This window comes from Caretta caretta, chromosome 4 (assembly GCF_965140235.1).
Source record: "Caretta caretta isolate rCarCar2 chromosome 4, rCarCar1.hap1, whole genome shotgun sequence".
NCBI classification, from domain to species: Eukaryota; Metazoa; Chordata; order Testudines; family Cheloniidae; genus Caretta; species Caretta caretta.
Window position 1 is genome coordinate 12,010,371 of NC_134209.1, and position 24,003 is coordinate 12,034,373.

The window sequence follows — 24,003 nt, forward strand, 5'->3', positions numbered from 1 at the left end:
AGCTATTTCATCACTTGATTAAGTATCTCTCCAGTAATATACTCTCCAGCTGCTTTCCCATTTTTAGGTTAATGGATAAGAACATAAGAATGGCCAGACTAGGTCAAACAAAAGCTCCATCTAGTTCAGTATCCTGCCTTCCGACAGTGGCCAATGCCAGATGCCCCAAAGGGAATGAACAGAACAGGTAATCAAGTCATCCATCCCCTGTTGCCTTATCTTCCTCTATTAAAGGAAACAATGACAGTTTTTCCAATTTTCCAAGTGAGATCGTTGTCCTTTGGTCTGTTGTACTAATTTAGATTGAATAAGTGGGCCCGAAGAGTGAAGTGTTAACATGACCTCTACCACTGTTTAAAACTGTTCAATGTTGGACACGGTTCAGGGTTTGGTATACAGAAACCTCAGTCTGCAATGGCACACAAACCATTAAAAATCATTTTAACCTTCTATTAAAGCTGCAGAAGAGAAAACAGTTAAAACATTTGAAATATAAAATATTAAATAAGACTTTCATTTTAACAACATCCCTTGCTCCCTTTAGCTGTAGAGTCTTGGGGGGGGGGGGGCAAAGACATCTTGTTTCACTGTCTCAGAGGGTAATAACTGTCCTTTTCTTTGGCAGGGGGAAGGGGGGGAGAAGTTAATGGACTGGAGCTGCTACCATTAAAGTCTGATCCTGTTTCCTAGAAGACAAAAACAAGACAAACATACAGAACACGGGAGAGAAAGAACAGCAAAAGAAGAAAATGCAGCTTCTGTTTCTGGTGTCCCCTTTTACTTGCAATCTTACCAACGGAAAAGACAGGAACAGCATGCAGTTCTTATTAGTCACTCCAAGACCTGGCAAACATCTACCAGCATCAGGCTATTTAAGGCACTGCTTTTAGCTGCCTTTTTCTAGTCACAGTTTTGCAAAATACCGAGTCTTGGCCAGCAAAGCCAGACTCTTACTAGACAGCAGGAAAAAGGAGAGGGGTAAGAAAGAAGGTGAAGAAGGAAGGGAACACACAAGGGGGAGGAGGGGGCTGACTGAGTCTCACATCCAAAGGGGTATTTGGGATCTAGCCAGAGCCAGTGGTGGTGGCAACGTCACCTGGCTCCCTCTCTTGCCTGGTCATCTCATGATTAGGCTAAAGAAGGTCTGGGGTTCCAAGAGATGGTGAGGGTAGCATCCATGGTGAAACTCATTGCTTCCCATCAGCCAGTGTCTGTCCACTCAAAGTGTCTTTTTGAGGACCCCAAAAGAGAGCAGTGGGCAAAACAATGCATCTCATTATTCTGTCCACCAATTAGGCATAACTTCCAACACACCAATTTTGATTCATTAATTTCTGGTCTCATAGGCCTCTTGTTTACCAGGCATGTTCTTAACACAATATTTGAATTAAATCAGTAGACCTTTGTTTAGATTAATTCAGTCTGTCTCCCTTTTGTAATTTTCCCATCAACATTTGTTATTATAGGTTGTGACGTTTTATAAACTTTCACTCACTTTTTACAGATGAGCTCACTATTAGGATAAATTTGTAGGCCCAATTATTATCATAGGTCCTTAGTCACTAGTTGTAGTTTACTGTGGAAAGATTTAAAAAATCCTCAACATTTATTATTGAGAGCAAAGGGATCCAACGCCTAATGAATATTACTAAAGTTAATGAGGAGTACTTCTAAAGAAAGACATTCCCCTTCCTCAACTAGATTCCTTTGTTAAGCTAGTCCCGAGCAGAGGGGCAGCAATGGATACACCTCAACATGTAGTCTCTTTACCTTTTACCCCAGGCCCATTTCATATCTTAAGACTTAAAAAGGAAGTTATCATGAAAATTCACCTGCCCAGGCACAGAGTCTACTCACCCATCCTTACCACAATAGTAAGTGAGATCTATCACCTCTTCCATCAAAACAAGTCACTCATCTCAAATAAAGTGTTGCAATACTGATCTAAAACGGTTCTACTGTTTGGCCTTCTTTGGCATAAAGAGGCAGCCTTAAAAAGTAAGTTAACACTGCTAGAAGTAAACCATCCAAGAAGAACAGAATCACTATAGTGTCTTCATTCCTTTGTGATGGCTCCCTTACAAAAGGGTGGGGGGAGGGAAACAGTAGGTCTCATCTTCAAGCTATTTCGGTTTAGAAGAGAAACTTCTTTTCCTTGATCTTCAGAGAAACAGAATTACAAAGTGTCTTCTGGCAACATTTTTCACTCCTGCTTGTCCAGCACTCCAAGTTCTTCAGACTTTTAGATCCAAGCACAGCAATAGCAGGTAAGAACATGTGATAACCCCTAAAGGTAGGGAAGCACTACCCTTGAATCCTTCCAGTCATAAGAACACCCATACCAGCTCAGACAAAGGTCCATCTAGCCCAGTATCCTGTCTTCCAACAGTGGCCAATGCCAGGTGCCCCAGAGGGAATGACCAGAACAGGTAATCAACAAGTGATCCATCCCCTGTAGTTCATTCCCAGCTTCTGGCAAACAGAGGCTAGGGACACCATCCCTCCCCATACTGGCTAATAGTCATTGATGGAACTATCCTCCATGAATTTATCTAGTTCTTTTTTTTAAAACCCTGTTGCTGGCCTTCACAACATCCTCTGGCAAAGAGTTCCACAGGTTGACTGTGTGCTGTGACACTTCATGACAGAGCAGAAAACAGAGACTTTCCATAAAAAGACTCAGTCACAAAAATTACTGAAGCATTAAATGCATCAAGGAGACACTGCAATAAAACAGTGTAAAATTAACCAGCTCCTCTCAACATTGTTTACTGCCAAACTCCAAGGAATTTCATACAGGAGGCATCTTCAGAGAAACAGAGTATCAAGGTATTTTTCCCTTCTGTGAAGACACCATTTCTGCTGGATTTCTACTCTTCGAAGGGAACTGACTTGGTGAATGTTTAAGAGAGCAAGCATTAAAACTCTGACAAACAGCAAGAACAAGGCCAACGGCAACAAAGTAAATTCTAAATATAGAGGAAGGGTAAGAAGACACCTCCATAAATGGTATTTTTATATCCTATAAGTTGCATCCAAAAGCAAATAACTGCAGTGTGGCAAACTCAAAAACACTGATCACCAAAAAGATATTCTAGAGGGCAGGTGTGTTTGAGCATTACTGCTACAGAAACAGACCAAACCCAAGCCAAGCAATTATACTTTGTAGAGTCTTCAGAGCGAAGACTATAAGGCTATTTTTCCTATGTCTGAAATGAAAACCTCCATTAGTCAATGAATTGAATGAGCCTCACCATGGCCCTCCAGCTTCACGCCAGCCACATCACAACAACGCAAGATGCAATCAGCCAGCCATTTGCCATAGTCTTTTAGTGACAGAACTGCCAAAAAAAATGGTTGTTGAATAGAATAAAGTTGGGTGGACTTTAAGCACTTTAATCCACTTAAAACACAAGCCAGTATTCAGTACCAGATGGATCACTGCTGCCTGTAATTCATTCATATTACATGCTGAAGTCACTGCCTCTACAAAAATGGCCTCCCTCACCTAAGAAGTTTGAGCTCCCAGCTAAAAGTGGCTCAAAAAGCAGCTTTTCCGCTCCACATCACACAAATAATGCATCATGGCCTTAGAATGTTTGTTTCCTTAACATTTTGAAAACCTAATTGTGAAAAGATTCAAATATCAACCTTAACTCTGCCCTACTATCACTGTGTACCATCCTAGCAAGTGAAAGCCCTCATCAGTTTCCATGCAGAACTTCGCTCTGTTAACTATAGGCATTAAAGCAGAGTTCTCTGCACATTATAAAAAAAGATTTCAGCAAGTTCTTGTGTTCTGGGAAACAGATATGTTGAAAAGAAACACCAAAATTGTTAGACAGTGAAGTACCTTAGAGTGACCAAAGCAGCAACATAAACTGGGTACAGCAGTACCTCCTCTGATTGTCTGCTCTCCACATTTTCCCTCAAATCAACCAAGTCAGTAGACAAACTGGCAGCTCTGTGCTGACAGGGGAAAGGAGGCTGCCACGCAAAAGTCACACAATACAGCTCCTTTATGGAAGATGGAGCAAAATAAAGGGCCCCTGCTCAAATGTATATGATACTTTGGGGTCTCTAGATCATTTGTTCTATCCACAATGGCTAAAAGGGAATTCTTTGGGCTGTATACAGAGAACAGGATTTCCAACTCAATTACAAGAGTGAACAGTATAGGTACAGTGGGGGGTTTCAGTTGATGACTGGAAAGTAGTAGTAGATTCACAGATAAGCCCAGAAGGGACCATTGTGATCATCTAATCTGACCGTCTGTATAACAGAGGCCAGAGAACTTCCCTGAATTAGTTTGACTTACAGAACCTCTTTTAGGAAAACATCTAATCTCAAAAAGCAGCGGTATGTGGCCCACACAAGGAGAAGAAGTAGGAGGGAAGAAACCACTTGTAAAAATTTCAAGTTTGTTTTTACATATTATATCTCAGTGAGAACCAGCACACTATTTACCACCAAAACACAGCGTAAGAGTTCCCAAACAAAGGGGATACACATTTTCACAACGTCCCCTAAATCTACTCTAAAGCTTTCATTTAAAAAAACCAACAACAAAAAACGAAGTCTCTAGACCATCTTGCTGCAAAAAAAAATATAACCTTCAAAACATAAGCCTGTCACTAGGCTTACAAATTTTGGCATCTGATTTTAGAAGTTAAACAAAAACCAGAAGGAATAATCTAAGAAACATCCAGTCCTTGCCAGCTGTTCTTTCTCCATCTTCTGACAGCCAGAATCTTCACCCTCCCTACTAATAGAGGCAGAGAACAAAGGCAAATAAAATTCACCAGTCACTGCCACATGCAACTCCTCTTGAATATCTGCTTGTGAAATTCAGCAGCCCACTTAATAGCACCAGGGGAGGAAAATACATATGGCCCCCAGCCAGCCCCTTAACCACCACTGCTGCTCCCCCCACAAATACATACTCCCCTTTCAGGGAGATAAAGTTCCTCAAAAGGTGAGTGGGAAGAAGAGCATCTCCTGTCCATGAAGACACCCATAGTCCCAAAAGAGGCAGCTCCAGAAAGATATGCTCCCTGAGCTTCCTGAATAAGGAAATAAATGTGACTCCTTATTTACCATCCTCCTGACGTGGTGGAAGGACTCCACCATCCAGATACAGCCTAAAAGGTCACTTTTACCCTATTGATTGCTGATGAAAGGAGCTATGTTAAACTCATCTCAAGCCTCTAAAGACAGTTTTGCTGATGTAACAAGCGGATGTATTAAACCTAATCGTTTCAAGTGTATCTTGAGTTTTGCAAATAATTGCTCCAGAGTACACATGTATTTTGCAATCTTTGCACTAGAGAGAGAGAGAAAGGGAAAAAAAGCATTTTGATTCCTAATGTTCTTTTCTCAGGGGCTATTTTTCTTCTCTTTCCCTTATGATAGAGAAAGATTTGTGAACCTAAAAACTTCATAAAGTTAAAAAACACTGATCTCAACGTTTTTTTACCAAAAAACCTGAAGCCAAAAGATTACTATTATAATAAATAATTCTTCTAATTTGTCACTGTTGCTAAAGAAGCAATGTCTGAACATGAACAGTCAACAGACTGTGAATTGGGTGGGTGAACCAAGACCCAGAAAGAAGTGACTGGAGAATGGAGCCTTATCAACAGCCACAGGCAAAATTCATATAAGTGACTGCAGGCTGGAGGTTTTGGCTTTGGTTTTTGTTTTGTTTTTTCGGGGTGGGGGTGGTTCCTTCTCTTTTATGTTAGTCAGCAGTGCCACTGTCCTGAGGCAGCTGCGACACTAAGATCTCTAGTGAAGCCAGCCGCTCAATGCGGACAGAGAGCCCTCTCCCATCAATTTAATTAATCTGCCCCAAAGAATGGCGGTAGCTATGTCGGCAGGAGCAGCTCTCCCACCGTGTCCACACCAGCACTTATGTCAGTGTAACTTATTTTGCTCAGGTTGGAGGGGGGGGGGGGTCACACCCCATAGCAACATAAGTTACACTGACATAAGTGGTAGCGTACCTAGCCAGAGACAAGCTTTGGAGCTTACACAGCTCTTCTTCAGGTCTGGGAAATGTACACAGCAAAATACAAGATGGAACAGATTGTTTAGCATAAGTAGTTAACGCATATTTCAAGGGACCATTCAGGGTGAAGTGGCCCATTAACACCCATCCAGTCATAGGATGGAAAGGAAAGGGGGAGGGGGTTGTTATGTTGTTGTAATAAGCCATAAATCCAGGATCTCTGTGCAGTCCATATTTTTTAGACCTGGTCTCCACTTTACTTTACAGAGCTGAAACTTTCTCGCTCAGGGGTGTGAACCCCCTCCCCCCCCCCGAGCGATGCGAGTTTCAGCGCTGTACAGTGGCAGTGTAGGCAGTGCACCAGCGCTGGGAGCTGCTCCCCTCGTGGAACAGCTCTCCCAGCGCTGGTGCCATGACTACACAGCCACATTAAAGCGGTGCTGCGGCAGCGCTTTAACGTTGGTAGTGAAGACGTACCCTTAGTGTCGAGCAAAGTTACAAATTTAAGCTCCCACACGAGTCTTTTGAAAACGTTGTGTGTGTTTTCTTTGAGGTTGAGGACTGACAGGTCAGACAGATTGATCACATCATGAAAAGCGTTCACCCACAGGTGATGTGGTGTTTTTCCTCTTTTATCATTTTCCTGCGAGTTAATTCAAGAGTGTAGTGACTGTCTGGTTTCAGCCACATAGTTGGTACTGGGGCATTTAGTGCCCAGTCTCCATCAGAAATCAGTTGCCATGGCTGACATTTGCTGACACTTTCAAAGGCAGAACCCCCTAATACAAAAGTTTATCCTAATACCTTCCCAACACATAAAAGAGATCCACTAGTACCTGATGTCATTCTTATCAAATTACGATAATTTACATGGCACCTGAAAAGTGTCTAGTCCAGGGGTTCTCAAACTTCATTGCACCGCAACCCCTTTCTGACAACACAAATTACTACATGACCCCAGGAGGAGGGATTGAAGCCTGAGCCCATCTGAGCCCCGCTGCTCCGGACAAGGAGGCCAAAGCTCGAGCCCTACCTCCCTGGGCAGGGGGGCCCAAAAAACTTCATCTCCAAGCAGGAGGCCTGTAACCTGAGCCGCACCACTCAGGGCTCGAGGCTCAGGCTTTGGCCCTGGGCCCCAGCCAGTCTAACGCCAGCCCTGACGACCCCATTAAAATGTTTGAGAACTGCTGGTCTAGTCTATAGATATACAGAGTTAAGTTTGATGTTGAATCTTCCAACAGTAAGTGTCCTGCACTTCAAGCAAGTTTTTGTTCTTCTATTAGAACATAATATTCTGTTAAAATTGTTTTAAAGGGCAACATTCACAACTTCTCTCACATAAGTTTTGTTCATTTCCCCTCAAAGTAGGAAAGTGTTTTTCATGTTCACAATCCAAGTGACAGATTAAGTTTTGCTTGTAACTTTAGAGACACCTGTGTTTCACCAGTGATGCTCAAGAGTTTATGTATGAAGTATGTTGGTGAAGCTTTTATAAGCTTGAATTCAGGATAAGTAGGACCTAGCAGAGGCCAGGGCTCAGAACCACCATGTCACGCAACGGACACTTGACAAAATTACCATACTTAGTGATGGACATTGTGGGGGTTGTGTCATTCAGTCCTTCAATTTTTTGAAAAATTACCACGGACCTCAAAATTTTTACCACAGACACTTGTGTCCGTATACAGACATGCTGCTGACCCTTGGTTGAGGTCTCATGGAATTATCACTTGAGCTATAGAACTTAAGGAGTTTGCAACCATAAGCCCACATTTCAAGGCTCTGTAGAATTAAACTCTATCTGCATACTCCTTGGGGATAAACTGCTTTTACAAATTCAGTCAATATGAAGCTCATGAGCTATAGTGGCAGCACTTGGGGACTCAAGACATGGGCCCAGCAGAGAACCACTTTTTGACTCTTTACATCGACATATCCAGAATAACCAAGGCAATACCAGTGGGAAAGGAAGCTGGACACACTTTGAAGTCTTTGAGAGAGCATTCCTTAAAAGTGCTGATTTTTCTAAGAAAGTCATTTCAGTGCGGTTAGTCCGAACCACATTTTAAAATGTAAATATTGATCGTTGTGTACACAAACAGATGTTGTATTATTAAATATTTTAAGAGTAATGCCCAGAGGCCACAATGTACAGCACTTAGCACAAAGAAATATAGAATGTGCCAGAGAATTTACAATCTGCACAAGAGCCACGTTCAGTAATCATGTTAGTTAGTGGGCGGAGGCTATGGCTTATTTTGAATATCTTGCATATTTTATTGTTATCCCCTTCCTTATTTGTGTGTTTTTATACACTTGTGTCATTTTCACTAGCCAGGACTATGTTCTTTGGAGCAGAATCTCTCTTTTAGTACATGCCCACATAGCGCACAGCTGAATGGGGTCCAGGCTGATACCCTAGGAACAACTGTACTACAAAGAACATCATCCCCCAAAAGGAAGTTGGAGCCCAACTGTGTTCCGAAAGTGCCCCAATGTTACTTTCTCCCCTAATTATATGCACACTAGTGGATTAACTTCTTGTACAACTAGTAAGGAAGAAAATTTTCATGGCCTATGATTTTTTTTTGTTTCTCATTGATCTTTCCTCCTCTTTTCTTCTTACCCCAGTGAGTTCAAAGTATTATTTTTTGCCCTTGTTTGGGGGGAAGGGGACATTTGAAGAGTCTGCTCTCACTTGCCTCCCCACCTGTAGGTGCTTTGAAGATTCCACCACTAAAGCAACTTTTGTGCTCTAGAGACCCTTCTTAACACAAGGATGGAACTTAGTGTCTTGGACCTTGTGGTGGAAACACTGGAGAGCTACTTCCACACAAGTCCTCTTCAGACAATGTGGAGACAGCATCTCTCCCTTCTCAACAACCAGGAAGGATTACAGGACACAGACACAACATCTCCCCATGCAAGAATAATCAGAAGAGAGTGGCTCACACGGACACCAAGAATATGAGTTTGAAATAAGAGCTTAAGCAGAGAGCAGTTACTGACATCACTGAGGGCCTACCTTAAGAATGTAGTAATGCTTTCTGTTACTAAACTGCCTTCCTTTAAGAAAAGGCCATTGACCTACACCTATTCAGCAGTTTGTTTTGAAGGGCTACAAACTTTTTTTTAAACTAATGTTTAAGTTACAAAGAAAAGTGCCTGTAACATTCACCAGGAAGATAAGGAAAGCACAAAGAGAGTCATCCACTGATAACAAAAACTTCTGTTCTCCAAATCTGTAACACTGCTAACCTGACATTAACACATCCCTGTCAAGACGGGAGCAGACCAAAAATCCTTAAGGTTTTTTTAAAGGGGGGGAGGGTCAGAGGAGGTTTCGGAGTCTCCAAGGCAGCAGTCTGAAGTGCTCTCCCCAAGCTCACGAGCCAGCTTTATCCTAGGGTCTGTTCTAGCCCAGCCCATGGGGGGGATCTCAGCTCCATTCTCATCCAGTGACCTAGCCACCTCCCCAGCCCCACTGCGCAGCAGCTACACTGGGGCAGGTCCCCCGGGCCGGGCCGGGCCGCCCACCGCCACGCAGGGCGCCCCCGCGCACAGCGACCCCCTCCCCCGCCGGGCGGCGGCGCTCACCCGCGGCGAAGTGCAGGGGGGTGGATTTCCTTCCCGCCATGTCCTTGGCGTTCACATTGCCCGTGTCCACCAGGCGCTTGACCCGGGTCACGTCTCCATTGCGACAGGCCTCGAGCAGCTCCCGGAAGGCGCCGCTCCCCGCGCCCGGCCCGGGCGGCTCCGGGCTCTCGGCCGCCGGGCTGGAGGCCGCCGAGGAGGACGACGAAGCGCTGCCGCTGCTGGTGGCCACGCTGCTGCTACTGGGGCCGGAAGCCGGCGGGGGGGCGGCCCCGGCCGCGCTCTCCGGCTGCTCCGGCGACAGGGCGCGCTCCGCGTCCCGGCCGCCGCCCGAAGCGGGGGCCTCGCCCTCTGGCCCGGCCAGGCTGTGCCGCTGCGGGGAGGGCGCGGCGCCCGCAGGGGAGAGGCCGGGGCTGCGCGGCGGGGAGGCCGGCGCGGGGGGCGGCGGGTGATGGTGGTGATGATGCTGGGAGCGACGCGGCGCCGCCATCTTCCACTCCAGCCCTGTCACTGCGGCAACGGAGCGGCGCCCGCCCTCGCTTCCGGTCCGGCGCCTCCAATCGCCACTCAGGGCGCCCGGAAGTGACGTCTGGTGTTGTGGTGAGGAAAGCTTGGGGGGCGGAGGCCGGAGGAGAACAACGCGGGGCGGGGTTTGGCCAGAGCTCTTCGAGCCCGACGGCGGCCTGGCCGCGCCCCCTCCGGCCGCCAGCGGCGATGGGAGGAGACCAGGCCCCGCGCCTCCCGCCGCTGCGCACCCGCCCCGGGCCAGCCCGGGGCGCGCTCACACTCCCACAGGCCTCTGCCCGTCGCACGCTCGCGGCCCCCCGAATCTGCTCCTAGTAGATGAGAAGCAAGTGGGAGGCCAAGCACAGGGTAGGCCTGTGGCGTAAGGGGAGGGGGCAATAACAGGAACTGGGGACCTGGCAGAAGGGCTTGGTGACCTCTTTGTGTCGGTTCTCATCAGGAAGGTTGGTGGTGACGGGACATCTAGCGTAGTGAATGCCGGTGGAAACGAGGTAGGCGCAGAAGCGGCTAAAACAGGGAAAGAACAAATTAAAAATTACTTGGGCAGATTAGCAAAAAGAAAAGGAGGACTTGTGGCACTTTAGAGACTAACCAATTTATTTGAGCATAAGCTTTCGTGAGCTACAGCTCACTTCATCGGATGTAGCTCACGAAAGCTCATGCTCATATAAATTGGTTAGTCTCTAAGGTGCCACAAGTCCTCCTTTTCTTTTTGCGAATACAGACTAACACGGCTGTTACTCTGAAACTTGGGCAAATTAGGTGTCTTGGAGTCCCCAGAGCCTGATGAAATGCATCCTAACTAGAATACTCAGGGAGCTGACTGAGGAGATCGCTGAGCCATTAGCAATTATCTTTGAAAAACCATGGAAGACAGGACAGATTCCAGAGGACCGGACAACAACAAATATACTGCCCATCTATAAAAAGGGCTATAAGAACAGCCCAGGAAATTACAGACCAGTCAGTTTAGCTTCTGTACCCAGAAAGATGATGGGGCAAATTATTAAGCAATCAAATTGCAAACATCTAGAAGATAATAAGGTGAAAAGTTACAGTCAGCATGGATTTGTCAAAAACAAATCAAGAACATAAACATAAGAAATCGTGTCAAAACAACCTCATCGTTTTCTTTGACAGGGTAACAAGTCTCGTGGATGAGGGGAAGCAGTAGACATCGTATATCTTGACCTTAGTAAAGCTTTTGATACTGTCTCCATGACCTGATAAACAAATGCAACCTTGGGAAATGCAACCTAGACAGAGCTATAAGGTGGGTGCAAACCTGGTTGGAAAACCAGAGAGGAGTTGTCAGTGGTTTACAGTCATGCTGGAAGGGCATAATGAGTGGGATCCCACAGGGATCAGGTCTAGGTCTGGTTCTGTTCAATATCTTCATCAGTGATTTAGATAATGGCATACAGTTCACTTACAAAGTTTGCGGACGATACCGAGCTGGGAGAGGGTGCAAGTGCTTTGGAGAATAGGATTAAAATTCACAATGATCTGGACACACTGGAGAAATGGCCTGAAGTAAAAAGGATGAAATTCAATAAAGACAAATGCAAAGTGCTCCATTTAGGAAGGAACAATCCGTTGCACACATACAAAATGGGAAATGACTGCCTAGGAAGGAGTACTGTGGAAAGGGATCCGGGGGTCATAGTGGAGTTGTAACGGAGTAGGGAGTATTAACCTGGTAATGTTGCATGGGAGTTTTACTAGTTTACTGTCTTCTGCTAACATGGGGTGTGCCTCTGTTTCCCTGGGGTACTGCACCAATACTAGATGGAGATGGGAAATAAGGGTGTGACTTCACTGAGGGATGATACTTGACGGCCAGCACGTAACCGATGGCAGCTGCCCTCCATAACCTGAGCCCAGGAGAGGGTTGGGGCCAGGTAACACCCTCTTCCCGGGAAACTGGACAAAGGCTGGAGAAGGGGCTGGGGGAGGCTGCAGGAAGGGGTTTCAGTTTGGAGCTGGCTAGGGAGATGGGGTGTTAGGGGGCTTATTCCTTCACCCACTTACTTCCCTGGTCCTTCTCGCATGAACAGAGAGCAACAATACTCTAAGTCCAAAGGTGCAAACAATTCGATGTTTATTGGGGTGAACTTCCAGCAAGAATGATTCCAGGTTCCTTCCTTAGTGTCCCCCTTCCCAGCTCTGACACCACAGAGCCTTACACCTGTGTCCCTGTTCCCATTCCTGCCCTTAACCAAACATGATTCCAGTTTCCCCACCCCCATTTCCTGTTCCCTTTTCCCCCTTTAGCAAAACATAATTCCAATTTCCCCACCCACACGCTTCCTGATTGACTGCAGACTATATAGTAAAACTTGAGTTCTGCTTAGCTATACTTTAACCAATCATTTTACTGAAATTTAACTAACCAATCCTAACATATTGTAACATGATTATTTAACCAATTATATCCCACCACCTTAATTAGTTTACATCCAGCAAAATTAATTATACAAAAGACAGGAACAATCACAGAACCAGACAGAGATTATGCAGACAAACAATAGGGAAATGGGGACTACAGTGATAGAACAACACAGAAATGAGGATTTCACATCCCAGCTATTAATAAGTGAGTTCTTGCCAGGCAGGATGCTATCAAACTAAGTTTCCTTTTACATCTTTTAGGCACTTCCCTTTCTCTGGAGGCGATAGGCACTATCAGGACAGGATTGTATTTCTAACAGCCCAATAGCACCTTATTTCAATGTGACTAGTTTGGAATGTGAGGAGGTGACCAGTCGCTTCCCAGCTTATGGCTGCCTCTGTTGCTTAGCCAAAGGCCTTAGCCTAAGAACGGGGCCTCAGACTGTCACAGTAAGAGAAGGACCTTACACTGGCAGACAGTGATTTTGATTCTTTCTTTTATACCTCTGTAGCTAGCCAAGTAATAAGAATACACCTAAATTCTTAGAGTATAGGCCTTTACAGACAGGCCTGAATATCTATATCCTAACACGGGGGGCTCCCCACCCACCAAGAGGGACCTGACTGAGGGGTCCTGTTTTCTGTATCTACAAGCTCTGTTTTAGATTGTGTTCCTCTCGTCTAATAAACCTTTCTGTTTTACTGGCTGGCTGAGAGTCACAGTGAGTTGCAGGAAGTGGGGGGTGCAGGGGCCTGACTCCTCCACACTCCGTGACAACTGGTGGAAGCGGTGGGATCTACTGCACCCCATGGATGGCACTTCCTGCAGTAAGTGACTGGGGAGCAGTAAAATGAAGGGGGATTAATGAGAACCAGGCATGCTGAAGGCTCAGAGAGGAGCTACGCTTAACCCCTGGGAGTGTGTGACCAGCAAGAAGGACTGTTGCAGTAAGGGGATCCCCCTGGGGACTGCTGCAAGCGGTTTTAGGGGCGGAGAAGTCTGCAGCTTGACCCTGGGAAAGATGTGGTGACCTGGAGAAAGGCTGGCACAGTAGGGGTTCTTCCTGGAAACCCTGGGGAGCTGAGAGCACACAGGCCTGCGAGTCCACAACAACTTGGGAACAGCGGGGAGATGAATAACCATCTCTTTAAGAGAGATCTTGTAGAGCTGTGCAAGGAGAAAGGGCTTCGCAGAGGGAAGGCCACCAAAGCATTGCTGATTGCCCAGCCGAAGGAGGAGTATAGCTGGGAGGAGCTGATCCCTGTCCCTAAGGGAAGCAGCCTGGAAGATGCAGCGCCAGCACTGGTGTCTGTCCGGGCTGGGAGTGGTCAGACTGCTGCCGAGGGCATTCCAAGGCCCCTCCCACCTATGGCTATGGGAGGGGCTAGAGGCATCCAGGCGAACCCCAGGGACACCATGACCCCCATGGCCAGCAGGGGATCCTCACAGCCAAGCTCCTCATCGCTGGAGCTGAGGCGGTTGGAATGGGAAAGGGAGATAAAACTGAAAGAGCTGGAGGATTGGAAGAAACAGCGGCAGCATGAACGGGAGTTGGCAAAGTTGAGGAGCAGAGAGCCCCCCACTGCAGTGAGTGAAGGACCGAGGACTACATGGAACTTTGATAAGCGCATCCTGTCCCAGTTTAAGGAAGGGGAGGACATAGATGAATTCCTGATGGCCTTTGAGAAGGCCTGCGGGCTGCACAGAGTTGATCTGGCAGACAGGCTCTGGTTTCTTACCCCCTTACTGGACCCCAAAGCCGTAGTGATGTACAACCAAATGGAAGGGGTGGAGGCAGGGGACTATGAACTGTTCAAATAGGCCCTGTTATGCAAGTTTGGAATGACTCCCGAGGCGTACCAGAAAAGTTCCAGAGTCAGCGTAAAACCCCTGAGGACACATATCTGGAACTGATCCTCCAAATGGAGGAATATGTCCACAAGTGAGCAGATGGGTCCCAGACTAAGGAGGACATGGTTAAACTGGTTGTACTGGAACCCCTGTATGAACATTGCCCATCCGACTTGAGGATATGGTTGGTGGACAAAAAGCCAGAGGACCTGCAGAGTGCAGGGCAGCTGGCCAACGATTTTGTGGACAGCCGGTCAGGGGGTGGAACGGAGGAGTCCGAAAAGAATAAGCCCACCACAGTGCAGAGAGAGAGTCACCCTGGGACCCCCCAAAGAGGGAATGTAGAGACCCTCTCTCCAGGGGAACAACCAGCACCAGGACCAACTGACTGGCTCACGGGGACCAATGGACTGAGCAAATCGAACCCTCACAGGGTTAACTGGGTAGGGACCCAGCCGGAGGAGGGGCAGGCTTCCCAGGCACATGGAGCTAGCAGCTTACCAACTGCTCAGGAGGGAGGAGTTTCCCAGACCAGCTTCGCTGGGGGGCTTGATGCTCCGGACTCAAGGTTCTCAGTTTACAGGGTGGGCGCGGGGCTGTCCCTGCGGAGCAAGTGCCTTGTTCCCCTGGAGGTGGATAGAAGGAAGGTCAATGGATATTGGGACACAGGTGCTGAGGTGCCGCTGGCCCAGCTCGAGATGGTGGCTCCAGATCGGGTATTGCCCAATACCTACCTGACGCTGACAGGCATGAGCGGGACTCCATTCAAGGTGCCTGTAGCGAGGGTACATCTGAAATGGGGGGCCATGGAGGGCCCCAAAGACATGGGGGTGCACCATCATTTGCCCACTAAGGTGTTGATGGGGGGTGACCTAGAGGATTGGCTAAGCAACCCCCAGAACGCCTTAGTTGTGAGCCAGAGCCAGCGAGGGGCACTATGCCCTGACATCGGGGAGGGTACCTCACTGGAGGTGCAGGACCCTACCCTGGTGGGGAGGGAGTGCACAGGGACAAGGCTCAGAGGGGCTGTGGCTTCAGACCCAGCCAGTGAGAGGGAGCAGGCCCCCATCCCTTCCCCAGCTGCTGAGTTCCAGGCCGAGTTGCAGAAAGATCCCTCCTTGCAGAAGCTAAGGGACCTGGCTGGCCTCAGTGTAGCACAGACCATGGGGAGAGGTTGCCAGGAGAGGTTCCTGTGGGAGAAGGGATTCCTGTACCAAGAATGGGCTTCCCCAGGGGAAGTGGAGTCATGGGGTCCCCCAGAACTGTCACTGCAAACTACTGTACCTGGCCCATGACATCCCTCTCGCAGGACACCAGGGAATCCGGAGTACCAGGCAGAGGCTGCTACAGAACTTTTACTGGACTGGAGTCTTTAATACTGCCCGGGTCAAGGGGAAAGTGGCTTTGAGACCTTTGCTCATCATAGAGGAGCCTTTTCAGAAGATGGCTGTGGACATAGTGGGGCCTCTCAGAAAGACAACCCAGTCAGGGAAGAAATACATTCTGGTGGTGGTAGATTTCGCTACCCGTTACCCCGAGGCAGTGCCTTTAGCTTCCATTGAAGCAGACACCATGGCAGATGCGCTGCTGACCATTTTCAGCCGAGTGAGGTTCCCCAAGGAAGTCTTGACAGACCAGGGATCCAACTTCATGTCAGCCCTGCTCCAATGCTTGTAGGAGAAATTTGGGCTCCGGCACATCTGGGCCTCAGCATATCACCCCCAGTCCAGTGGCCTGGTGGAGAGGTTCAATTGAACTCTAAGGATGATGCTGAAAACCTTTATGAACCAGCACCCACAGGATTGGGACAAGTATTTACCTCACCTGCTGTTCGCGTACAGGGAAGTGCTCCAGGAATCTACTGGGTTTTCGCCTTTTGAACTGTTATACGGAAGAAGGATAAAGGGGCCCCTGGACCTGATGAGAGACGAAAGGGAGGGGAAAGCCACTCCCAATGGAGAATCAGTGATGGAGTATGTCTTGACCTTCCGAGAAAGACTTGCTGAGCTTGTGGGCTTGGCCAAGGAGAATCTGACCAGAGCCCAGAGGAAGCAGAAGGTCTGGTATAACCGCAGGGCGCGGGCCCACGCCTATGCCACCGGGGACCAGGTGATGGTTCTCCTCCCCCGTGAGAAAAAACAAACTACAAGCTGCCTGTGAAAGCCCTTTCAAGGTTGTCAAGCAACTAAATGAGGTAAACTATGTGGTGGAACTGTCTAACCGGGCACACCGCCACTAGGTGTACCATATTAATATGATGAAGCCATATTATGACAGGGGGAATGTGGTTTTGGCCGTGTGTAGGCATTGGGAGGAGCAGGGAGATGACCCTTCAGTAGATCTATTCCTTGAGACAGGAGCTGGCTCCTCCATGGAAACAGTTCCCCTCTCTGATCAGTTAACACCTGCCCAGCAAGCTGAGATCAGAGGGGTGCTGCATTTGTACCAACAGCTGTTTTCCAACCAGCCTGGACTCGCTAATCTGACTGTCCACCGGATGGAGACAGGATCGCATCATCCTATAAGATGCTCTCCCTTCCGAGACACAGGGAAAACTGCTCAGGACCTGGAAAGAGAGGTCAGTGACATGCTGGCTTTGGGGGTGATCCAGCCATCTTCTAGCCCTTGGGCCTCTCCTGTGGTGTTGGTCCCCAAAAAGGATCGATTGATCTGGTTCTGTGTGGATTATCGGAAGCTTAATGCCATCACCGTGTCTGATACCTACTCCATGCCCAGGCCTGATGAGCTCCTAGAGAAGCTGGGAGGAGCTCACTACCTTACCACTATGGATCTTACAAAGGGCTACTGGCAAGTGCCACTGGATGCAGATGCCAGACTGAAATATGCTTTTATCACCCCTCTGGGGCTCTATGAGTTCCTGGCACTGCTTTTCGGCCTCAAGGGGGCGCCTGCTACCTTCCAGCGCCTGGTGGATCAGCTACTGAGGGGGATGGAGAGTTTTGCTGTGGCATACATTGATGACATCTGTGTCTTTAGCCAGACCTGGGAGGACCATGTGTCCCAGGTTAAACAAGTGCTGGACCGACTCCAGGAGGCTGGGCTGACCATACAAGCTGAGAAGTGCAAGGTGGGGATGGCCAAAGTATCTTACCTTGGCCACCGGGTCGGGAGCGGCTGCCTAAAGCCGGAACCATCCACAAAAGCTTATGCCCAAATAAATGTTAGTCTTTAAGGTGCCACCGGACTCCTCGTTCTTTTTGTGGATACAGACTAACACAGCTACCCCCTGATACTTGATAGTATAGACCAGGGGTCGGCAACCTATGGCACGCGTGCCAAACACGGCACGCAAGCCAATTTTTAATGGCACGCTGCTGTCTGCCGGACCTTGGCATTTATACAGAACAACAAGAGGACCTGCGAGGTGGATTCATGGCACCAGGAGAGCAGAGTTGCAGCAGAAGTGGTGGATGAGGACGATTAGTTGTTCTGTATAAATATCTATTCTCGTGGCATCCGTTGTCATCCACTGCTTCCGCTGCAACTCTGCTCTCCTGCTCACACCACACCACGGCAAGCATGGAGCCCGCTCAGCTCACCGCTGCGGTTGTGAGCATTCTAAACACCTTGCGCATTACACGCAGTATGAGCAGAACCTGCAAAAGCAGGCGAGGAGGCGACGACAGGGCGTTCCGGATAGTGATGAGGACATGGACGCAGACTTCTCTCAAAGCACGGGCCCTGGCATTGTGGGCATCATGGTGGTAATGGGGCAGGTCCATGCTGTGGCATGCCGATTCTGGGCTCGGGAAACAAACACATAATGTTGCCGGTCTGGGATGATTCTCAATGGCTGCAAAACTTTCGCATGCGTAAGGGCACTTTCATGGAACTTTGTGACTTGCTTTCCCCTACCCTGAAGCGCCAGAATACCAAGATGAGAGCAGCCCTCACAGTTCACAAGCGAGTGGCGATAGCCCTGTGTAAGCTTGCAACGCCAGACAGCTACCGGTCAGTCGGGAATCAATTTGGAGTGGGTAAATCTACTGTGAGGGCTGCTGTGATGCAAGTAGCCAACGCAATCATTGAGCTGCTGCTATCAAGGGTAGTGACTCTGGGAAATGTGCAGGTCATAGTGGATGGCTTTTCCACAATGGGGTTCCCTAACTGTGGTGGGGCGATAGACGGAATGCGTATCCCAAACTTGGGACCAGACCACCAAGGCAGCCAGTACATAAACCGAAAGAGGTACTTTTTAATGGTGCTGCAAGCACTGGTGGATCACAAGGGATGTTTCACCGACATCAACATGGGATAGCTGGGAAAGGCGCATGACGCTTGCATCTTCAGGAAATCTGGTCTGTATGAACAGCTGCAGCAAGGGACTTACTTCCCAGACCAGAAAATTATCGTTGGGGATGTTGAAATGCCTATAGTTATCCTTGGGGACCCAGCCTACCCCTTACTGCCATGGCTCATGAAGCCATACACAGGCACCCTGGACAGTAGTCAGGAGCAGTTCAACTATAGGCTGAGCAAGTGCAGAATGGTGGTAGAATGTGCATTTGGACATCTAAAAGTTCGCTGGCACTGTTTACTGACTTGTTTAGACCTCAGCAAAACCAATATTCCCATTTTTAATGCTGCTTGCTGTGTGTTCCACAATATCTGTGAGTAAGGGGGAGACATTTATGGCGGGGTGGGAGGGTAAGGCAAATCACCTGGCGGCTGATTACATGCAGCCAGACATCAGGGCCATTAGAAGAGCACAGCTGGGCACCCTGCACATCAGAGAAGCTTTGAAAACCAGTTCATGACTGGCTAGGCTACGGTTTGACAGTTCTGTTTGTTTCTCCATGATGAAAACCCGCCCCCTTGATTCACTCTACTTCCCTGTAAGCCAACCGACCTCCCACTTTCAGAGGCAATAAAGTCATTATTGTTTCAAAATCATGCATTCTTTATTAATTCATCATACAAATAGGGGGAAAACTTGCAGGTGTAGCCCAGGAGGGGTGAGTGAGGAGGGAAGCACCGGGTGGGGTGGTGGATAAGGGGGGAAGGGAAGGACAAGGCCCCACTACAGTTCAAAACTTATTGAATGCCAGCCTTCTGGTGCTTGGGGAATCCTCTGGGGTGGAGTGGCTGGGTGCCTGTAGCCTTCACCCACCACGTTCTTGTGCGTCTGTGTGAGGAGGATATGGAACTTGGGGAGGAGGGCAGGCGGTTACACAGGGGCTGCAGTGGTGGTCTGTGCTCCTGCTGCCTTTCCTGAAGCTCCACCAGATGCCTAAGCATATTAGTTTGCTCCCCCATTAGGCTCAGCATTGCAACCTGCCTCCTCTCAGCATGCTCCATGGGTAATGAACAGTTCCTGGCTGCTGGGGAGAAAGGATTCTCCGCTTGCCTACTGTGCACTATCCTCAACCACCACCTCCTCCTCCTCATCCACACAATCCTCACCCTGTTGTGTGAGACTCCCCCGTTGCAGGTGTCCCTGGACAGGGGTCGAGTAGTCTTAGGGGGCCCCCCTTAGAATTGCCTGCAGCTCATCATAGAAGCGGCATGTATGGGGCTCATATCAGGGTTGGAAGGGACCTCAGGAGGTCATCTAGTCCAACCCCCTGCTCAAAGCAGGACCAATCCCCAACTAAATAATCCCAGCCAAGGCTTTGTCAAGCCTGACCTTAAAAACTTCTAAGGAAGGAGATTCCACCACCTCCCTAGGTAACGCATTCCAGTGTTTCACCACCCTCCTAGTGAAGAAGGGTGCCCTTGGTGAATCCATGCTGACTCTTCCTGATCACTTTCCTTTCCTCTAAGTGCTTCAGAATTGATTCCTTGAGGACCTGCTCCGTGATTTTTCCAGGGACTGAGGTGAGGCTGACTGGCCTGTAGTTCCCAGGATCCTCCTCCTTCCCTTTTTTAAAGATGGGCACTACATTAGCCTTTTCCAGTCATCCAAGACTTCCCCCGATCGCCATGAGTTTTCAAAGATAATGGCCAATGGCTCTGCAATCACATCCGCCAACTCCTTTAGGACTCTCGGATGCAGCGCATCTGGCCCCATGGACTTGTGATCATCCAGCTTTTGTAAATAGTCCCGAACCATTTCTTTCTCCACATTGGGCTGGTCTCCTCCTCCCCATGCTGTGCTGCCCAGTGCAGTAGTCTGGGAGCTGACCTTGTTTGTGAAGACAGAAGCAAAAAAAGCATCCAGTACCTCCCGTTTGGTCCATTCTGGAGCTCTTTTGCAGTTCTGGGACTCCATGGTCACCTGTGCTGATGAGCTCTGCATGGTCACCTGTGCTGATCAGCTCACCACGCTGGCCAAACAGGAAATGAAATTCAAAAGTTCGTGGAGCTTTTCCTGTCTACCTGGCCAGTGCATCAGAGTTGAGAGTGCTGTCCAGAGCAGTCACAACAGAGGACTCTGGGATAGTTCCTGGAGGCCAATACCATTGAATTGTATCCACACTACCCCAAATTCGACCCAGCGAGGTCGATTTTAGCGCTAAACCCCTCACCGTGGTGTGTTTGATACAAGAGTGGTCTATCTAAAAGATATGCTCTAGCTCCAACAGAAGTTACGGGCTTAGTGCAGGAATCAGCGGGTAAGGGCCCCTGGTATGTGCTAAAGAGGAGGGCAGATGGGATGAGCGTAATAGGGTTTTATCTATGCCAATCGCCCCTGGGGCCCAATGCCTGTAACAGGGCTGCTGGGCTCCAGCTGCCTTGCTCTCATGAAGTGGCAGCTCTTGCCAGCCAGCCCTCACAGGAGAGGGTGCGCTCTGCCGCAGGGAGAGGCAATAGGTAAAGGCAGCAAGCAGACGCCATACTGCTCTCAGCGATGCTCAAAGGCACTGCTTTCTAGGAGCAGTCCACAGCTCAGCAATGGCCGGAGCGTACAGCCCATCAGAGTCTCTCTGCAAAGGCAACGTAACCCAGGAACTGTGGTTACTGCAGAATAATCTCTGTATAGATCCATCAGCACCTGTGGCTCCAAGAACCCGGGCCATGGAGTTTAGTTTGTATTGGTCTCCTCCTGTTTTTGTTTTAAGCCAAAGGGGGCAGCACTAGTTACCTACTGAATTAGAGAACTAAAATAATGGGACTGGAAATCTGGGTGCAGATTCAGGTGCTGGATACATAACAAATGGCACTTGAGTTCACAGGTCCAGCTCACTCACTCAGAGAGAGTAAGAGTGTCCGCATCGAAGGCCTTCAGCCTAGATAAATCCAACCAGGCAAAATGAAATTTGCTGCCTATTCATTTGTCTCAAAAGCGCCTACGGTGTATAGCAGCATAAATCCCCCACTTCCTAGGGGATGTATGCACCTAAATCCTTTAGGGGTCTTGAAAATCTCCCCCTAAGTCTTAAACTATTAAGAGCAATTTACTAATTAATAAAATGATCAGGTGAGATTTTTGTGAAAGTTGGGTAATTAAGCACACAGTCGAACCCCAGAGGCTTCCCATTGACTTGGATTTGTCCCCTGTTGTAGTCAAAGGGAGTTTTGGCTGAGTAAAAGCTTCAGGATTTTCCCACTTTTAAAAAGTTCATTTCTGTCTGCTAGACTGAAAGCTTGTGTAACAGAAGAGACAAGCACTACTTGCACTTACCTTTTTGGTCCATTTAGCTGAACAGTGCTTGCATTTGCAGAGCTGAAGAGAGATTTTTGCATTAAATGGAGTCAGAGTGGACTGTAAAACGTTGTTCACCTACACATTCCTCGCCCTGTTGTCGGAGCCCCCTTGATGTGACATGGCTTTCTGAAGTTAGTGTTGCAATGTGTCAGGAAATGATGCTTCATGATGTAATGATTCTATGATATAACTATCACTACATAGCAGCAGGAAATAACACCATGGTTACTCTGTGTTTTGCCCTCTTGCCAAAAAGGTTTATAGAGTTAAATAGGGAAGGGATTAAACCAATAATGGTCTATGGACATTTAATATAATTCTACAGAAATTGAATTAAATAGAGATACCTTTCCTATGTTTATTTGAACTATCCTATAGAATTCTAACAGATACCATTCCCTAGAACAGTACGACTGATTGAAATCAGTCAGTAGTTCATATTTGATATAGTGCAGGGAAAAGGGGAGGATTAAGAAAATAAAAGCCCTGTCTCTTTAAAAGCCAACAAAGCTGGATTCAGATTAATCCCCTGAGCCAGGGACAATTGACCGGCAACCCAGGATCCTGTCTCCTTGACATTTCAGACTGGTTACTGGGAAGGCAAGAGCACAACGACATTTCTGACAGTTGGCTTTGAAAGATGAAACTGGGAAATAACTCTAGAGCTAGATTTGAGCTGGAGGTGGGTGAGGAAGAGTGGAAGGGAGAGAGATTTTGGCAGATATAGGTAGGTGACCATATGTCCCATTTTGGCCAGGACAGTCCCTTTTTTTAAGCCCTGTCCTGGCCGTCCCAACTTTTTTGGCAAAACTGGGCATTTGTCCTGTTTGCTCTTGCCAACTTGATCAATTGGCAAGAGCAAACAGGACAAATGCCAACTTGTGTCAAAAAAGTGGGGTACGGAGGGGCAATGCCAGCCCCATGCCAGGGGGGAAGCAGGGCTCGGGCGGGGGGGCAGTCAGGGGTCAAGAGATCAGTGACTCCAGCCGCAGCCTCACTCAAGGGGCAGGCAGGGCTTGGGCAAGCAGCAACACCAGCCCCAGTCTTGTATGTGAAAGCAGGCAGGGCTCAGGTAAGCAGTGATTCTAGCCCCGTGCGAGGAAAGAGGGGTAGGGGGCAGGGCACAGGCGAGTGGCTCAGGCCAGCCCCTCATGGTGTCCTGTTTTCCCTTTGGGAAATATGGTCACCCTAGCTATAGGGGACAATAGGAGAGACTATTATACTTTCACCCCAGACAGTACACCTGATCAAATACAGCATTGCTGGCATGCTGGTGTAACCTCAACCTGCATTCTCATATGATAAAGGGTTCCATTACATCTCTATCATTCAAAACCGACCATAGAGTGTAAAGAAACGGGACTGCAGGGAGCATGGCCCAAGGCACCGGAGATGAGAGCCATGCAGCTCAGGGAAAAAGGAAAAAAAACATGAAAGCTAGTTAAGGACACCCCCAGGAAATGTGTGGATTCTTTTCTCTCCCAGTGGGTGGCACCTGGCCCTGCACAGGAGCTGGGCTTGAGTCTCCACTGAGAGAACTCAGGCGCCGATACAGCACAGTGCTTAAACTTGAGCACATGAGTAGTCCTATTAAGTGCTCAGCACTGGAAAATTCAGCTTCTTATTTAGGCACCTAAATATGGAATGAGAAGCTTTAGGCTTCTGTTTTTATCCATATGGTACCACAAATACTGTGACATATTACTGCAATCTCCTTGCCTCTATGGTATTGTACATACTGCAGCCTAGTCCACTTCTCTTTTGATAGAAAGATGGCTCTAATCCTGTACAGTTACATTTCTTCATATAATTAAATATTCAAGTTATGACCAAATTGGTGGTAATCTTATTTAAAGGTGATTTTAATAACATTTGTATCCACTTCTATTCTAAAACTAAAATATTATTTGCCATATAGCTAGTTTGGAGTAATACATATATGACCAGCTGAACTGAAAGGAAGTCCTGGTAAATGCATAAAACAAAGCAGAGTAAGATGAAAAAAATTAAAGAGAGAGATTG

The 24,003-nt window shown here is 47.9% G+C and overlaps 2 protein-coding genes across 4 annotated transcripts in view; one reads left to right on the forward strand and one right to left on the reverse strand.

Moving 5' to 3' along the window:
* TNKS (tankyrase) overlaps window positions 1-10,133 on the reverse strand; it is a 278,284-nt gene extending 268,151 nt beyond the window's left edge. The window contains exon 1 of the mRNA XM_048846834.2: window positions 9,608-10,133. Coding sequence (XP_048702791.2) covers window positions 9,608-10,094 — 487 coding nt within the window. The 5' untranslated portion in view covers window positions 10,095-10,133. The remainder of the gene's footprint in view (window positions 1-9,607) is intronic.
* Window positions 10,134-10,230: 97 nt separating this feature from the next.
* Window positions 10,231-24,003, forward strand: part of LOC142071823 (uncharacterized) — an 83,108-nt gene continuing 69,335 nt past the window's right edge. For 2 of the 3 annotated variants that reach the window (XR_012667996.1, XR_012667998.1), the window contains exons 1-2: window positions 10,231-10,477; window positions 11,270-11,402. Coding sequence is in view for 1 of the 3 variants with exons in the window: in XM_075127411.1 (XP_074983512.1) it covers window positions 14,495-15,667 (1,173 nt within the window). In the remaining 2 variants the exon portion in view is untranslated. Of the gene's footprint in view, window positions 10,478-11,269; window positions 19,257-24,003 lie in introns of those variants that run through there. The other variant, XM_075127411.1, reaches the window with a different exon arrangement.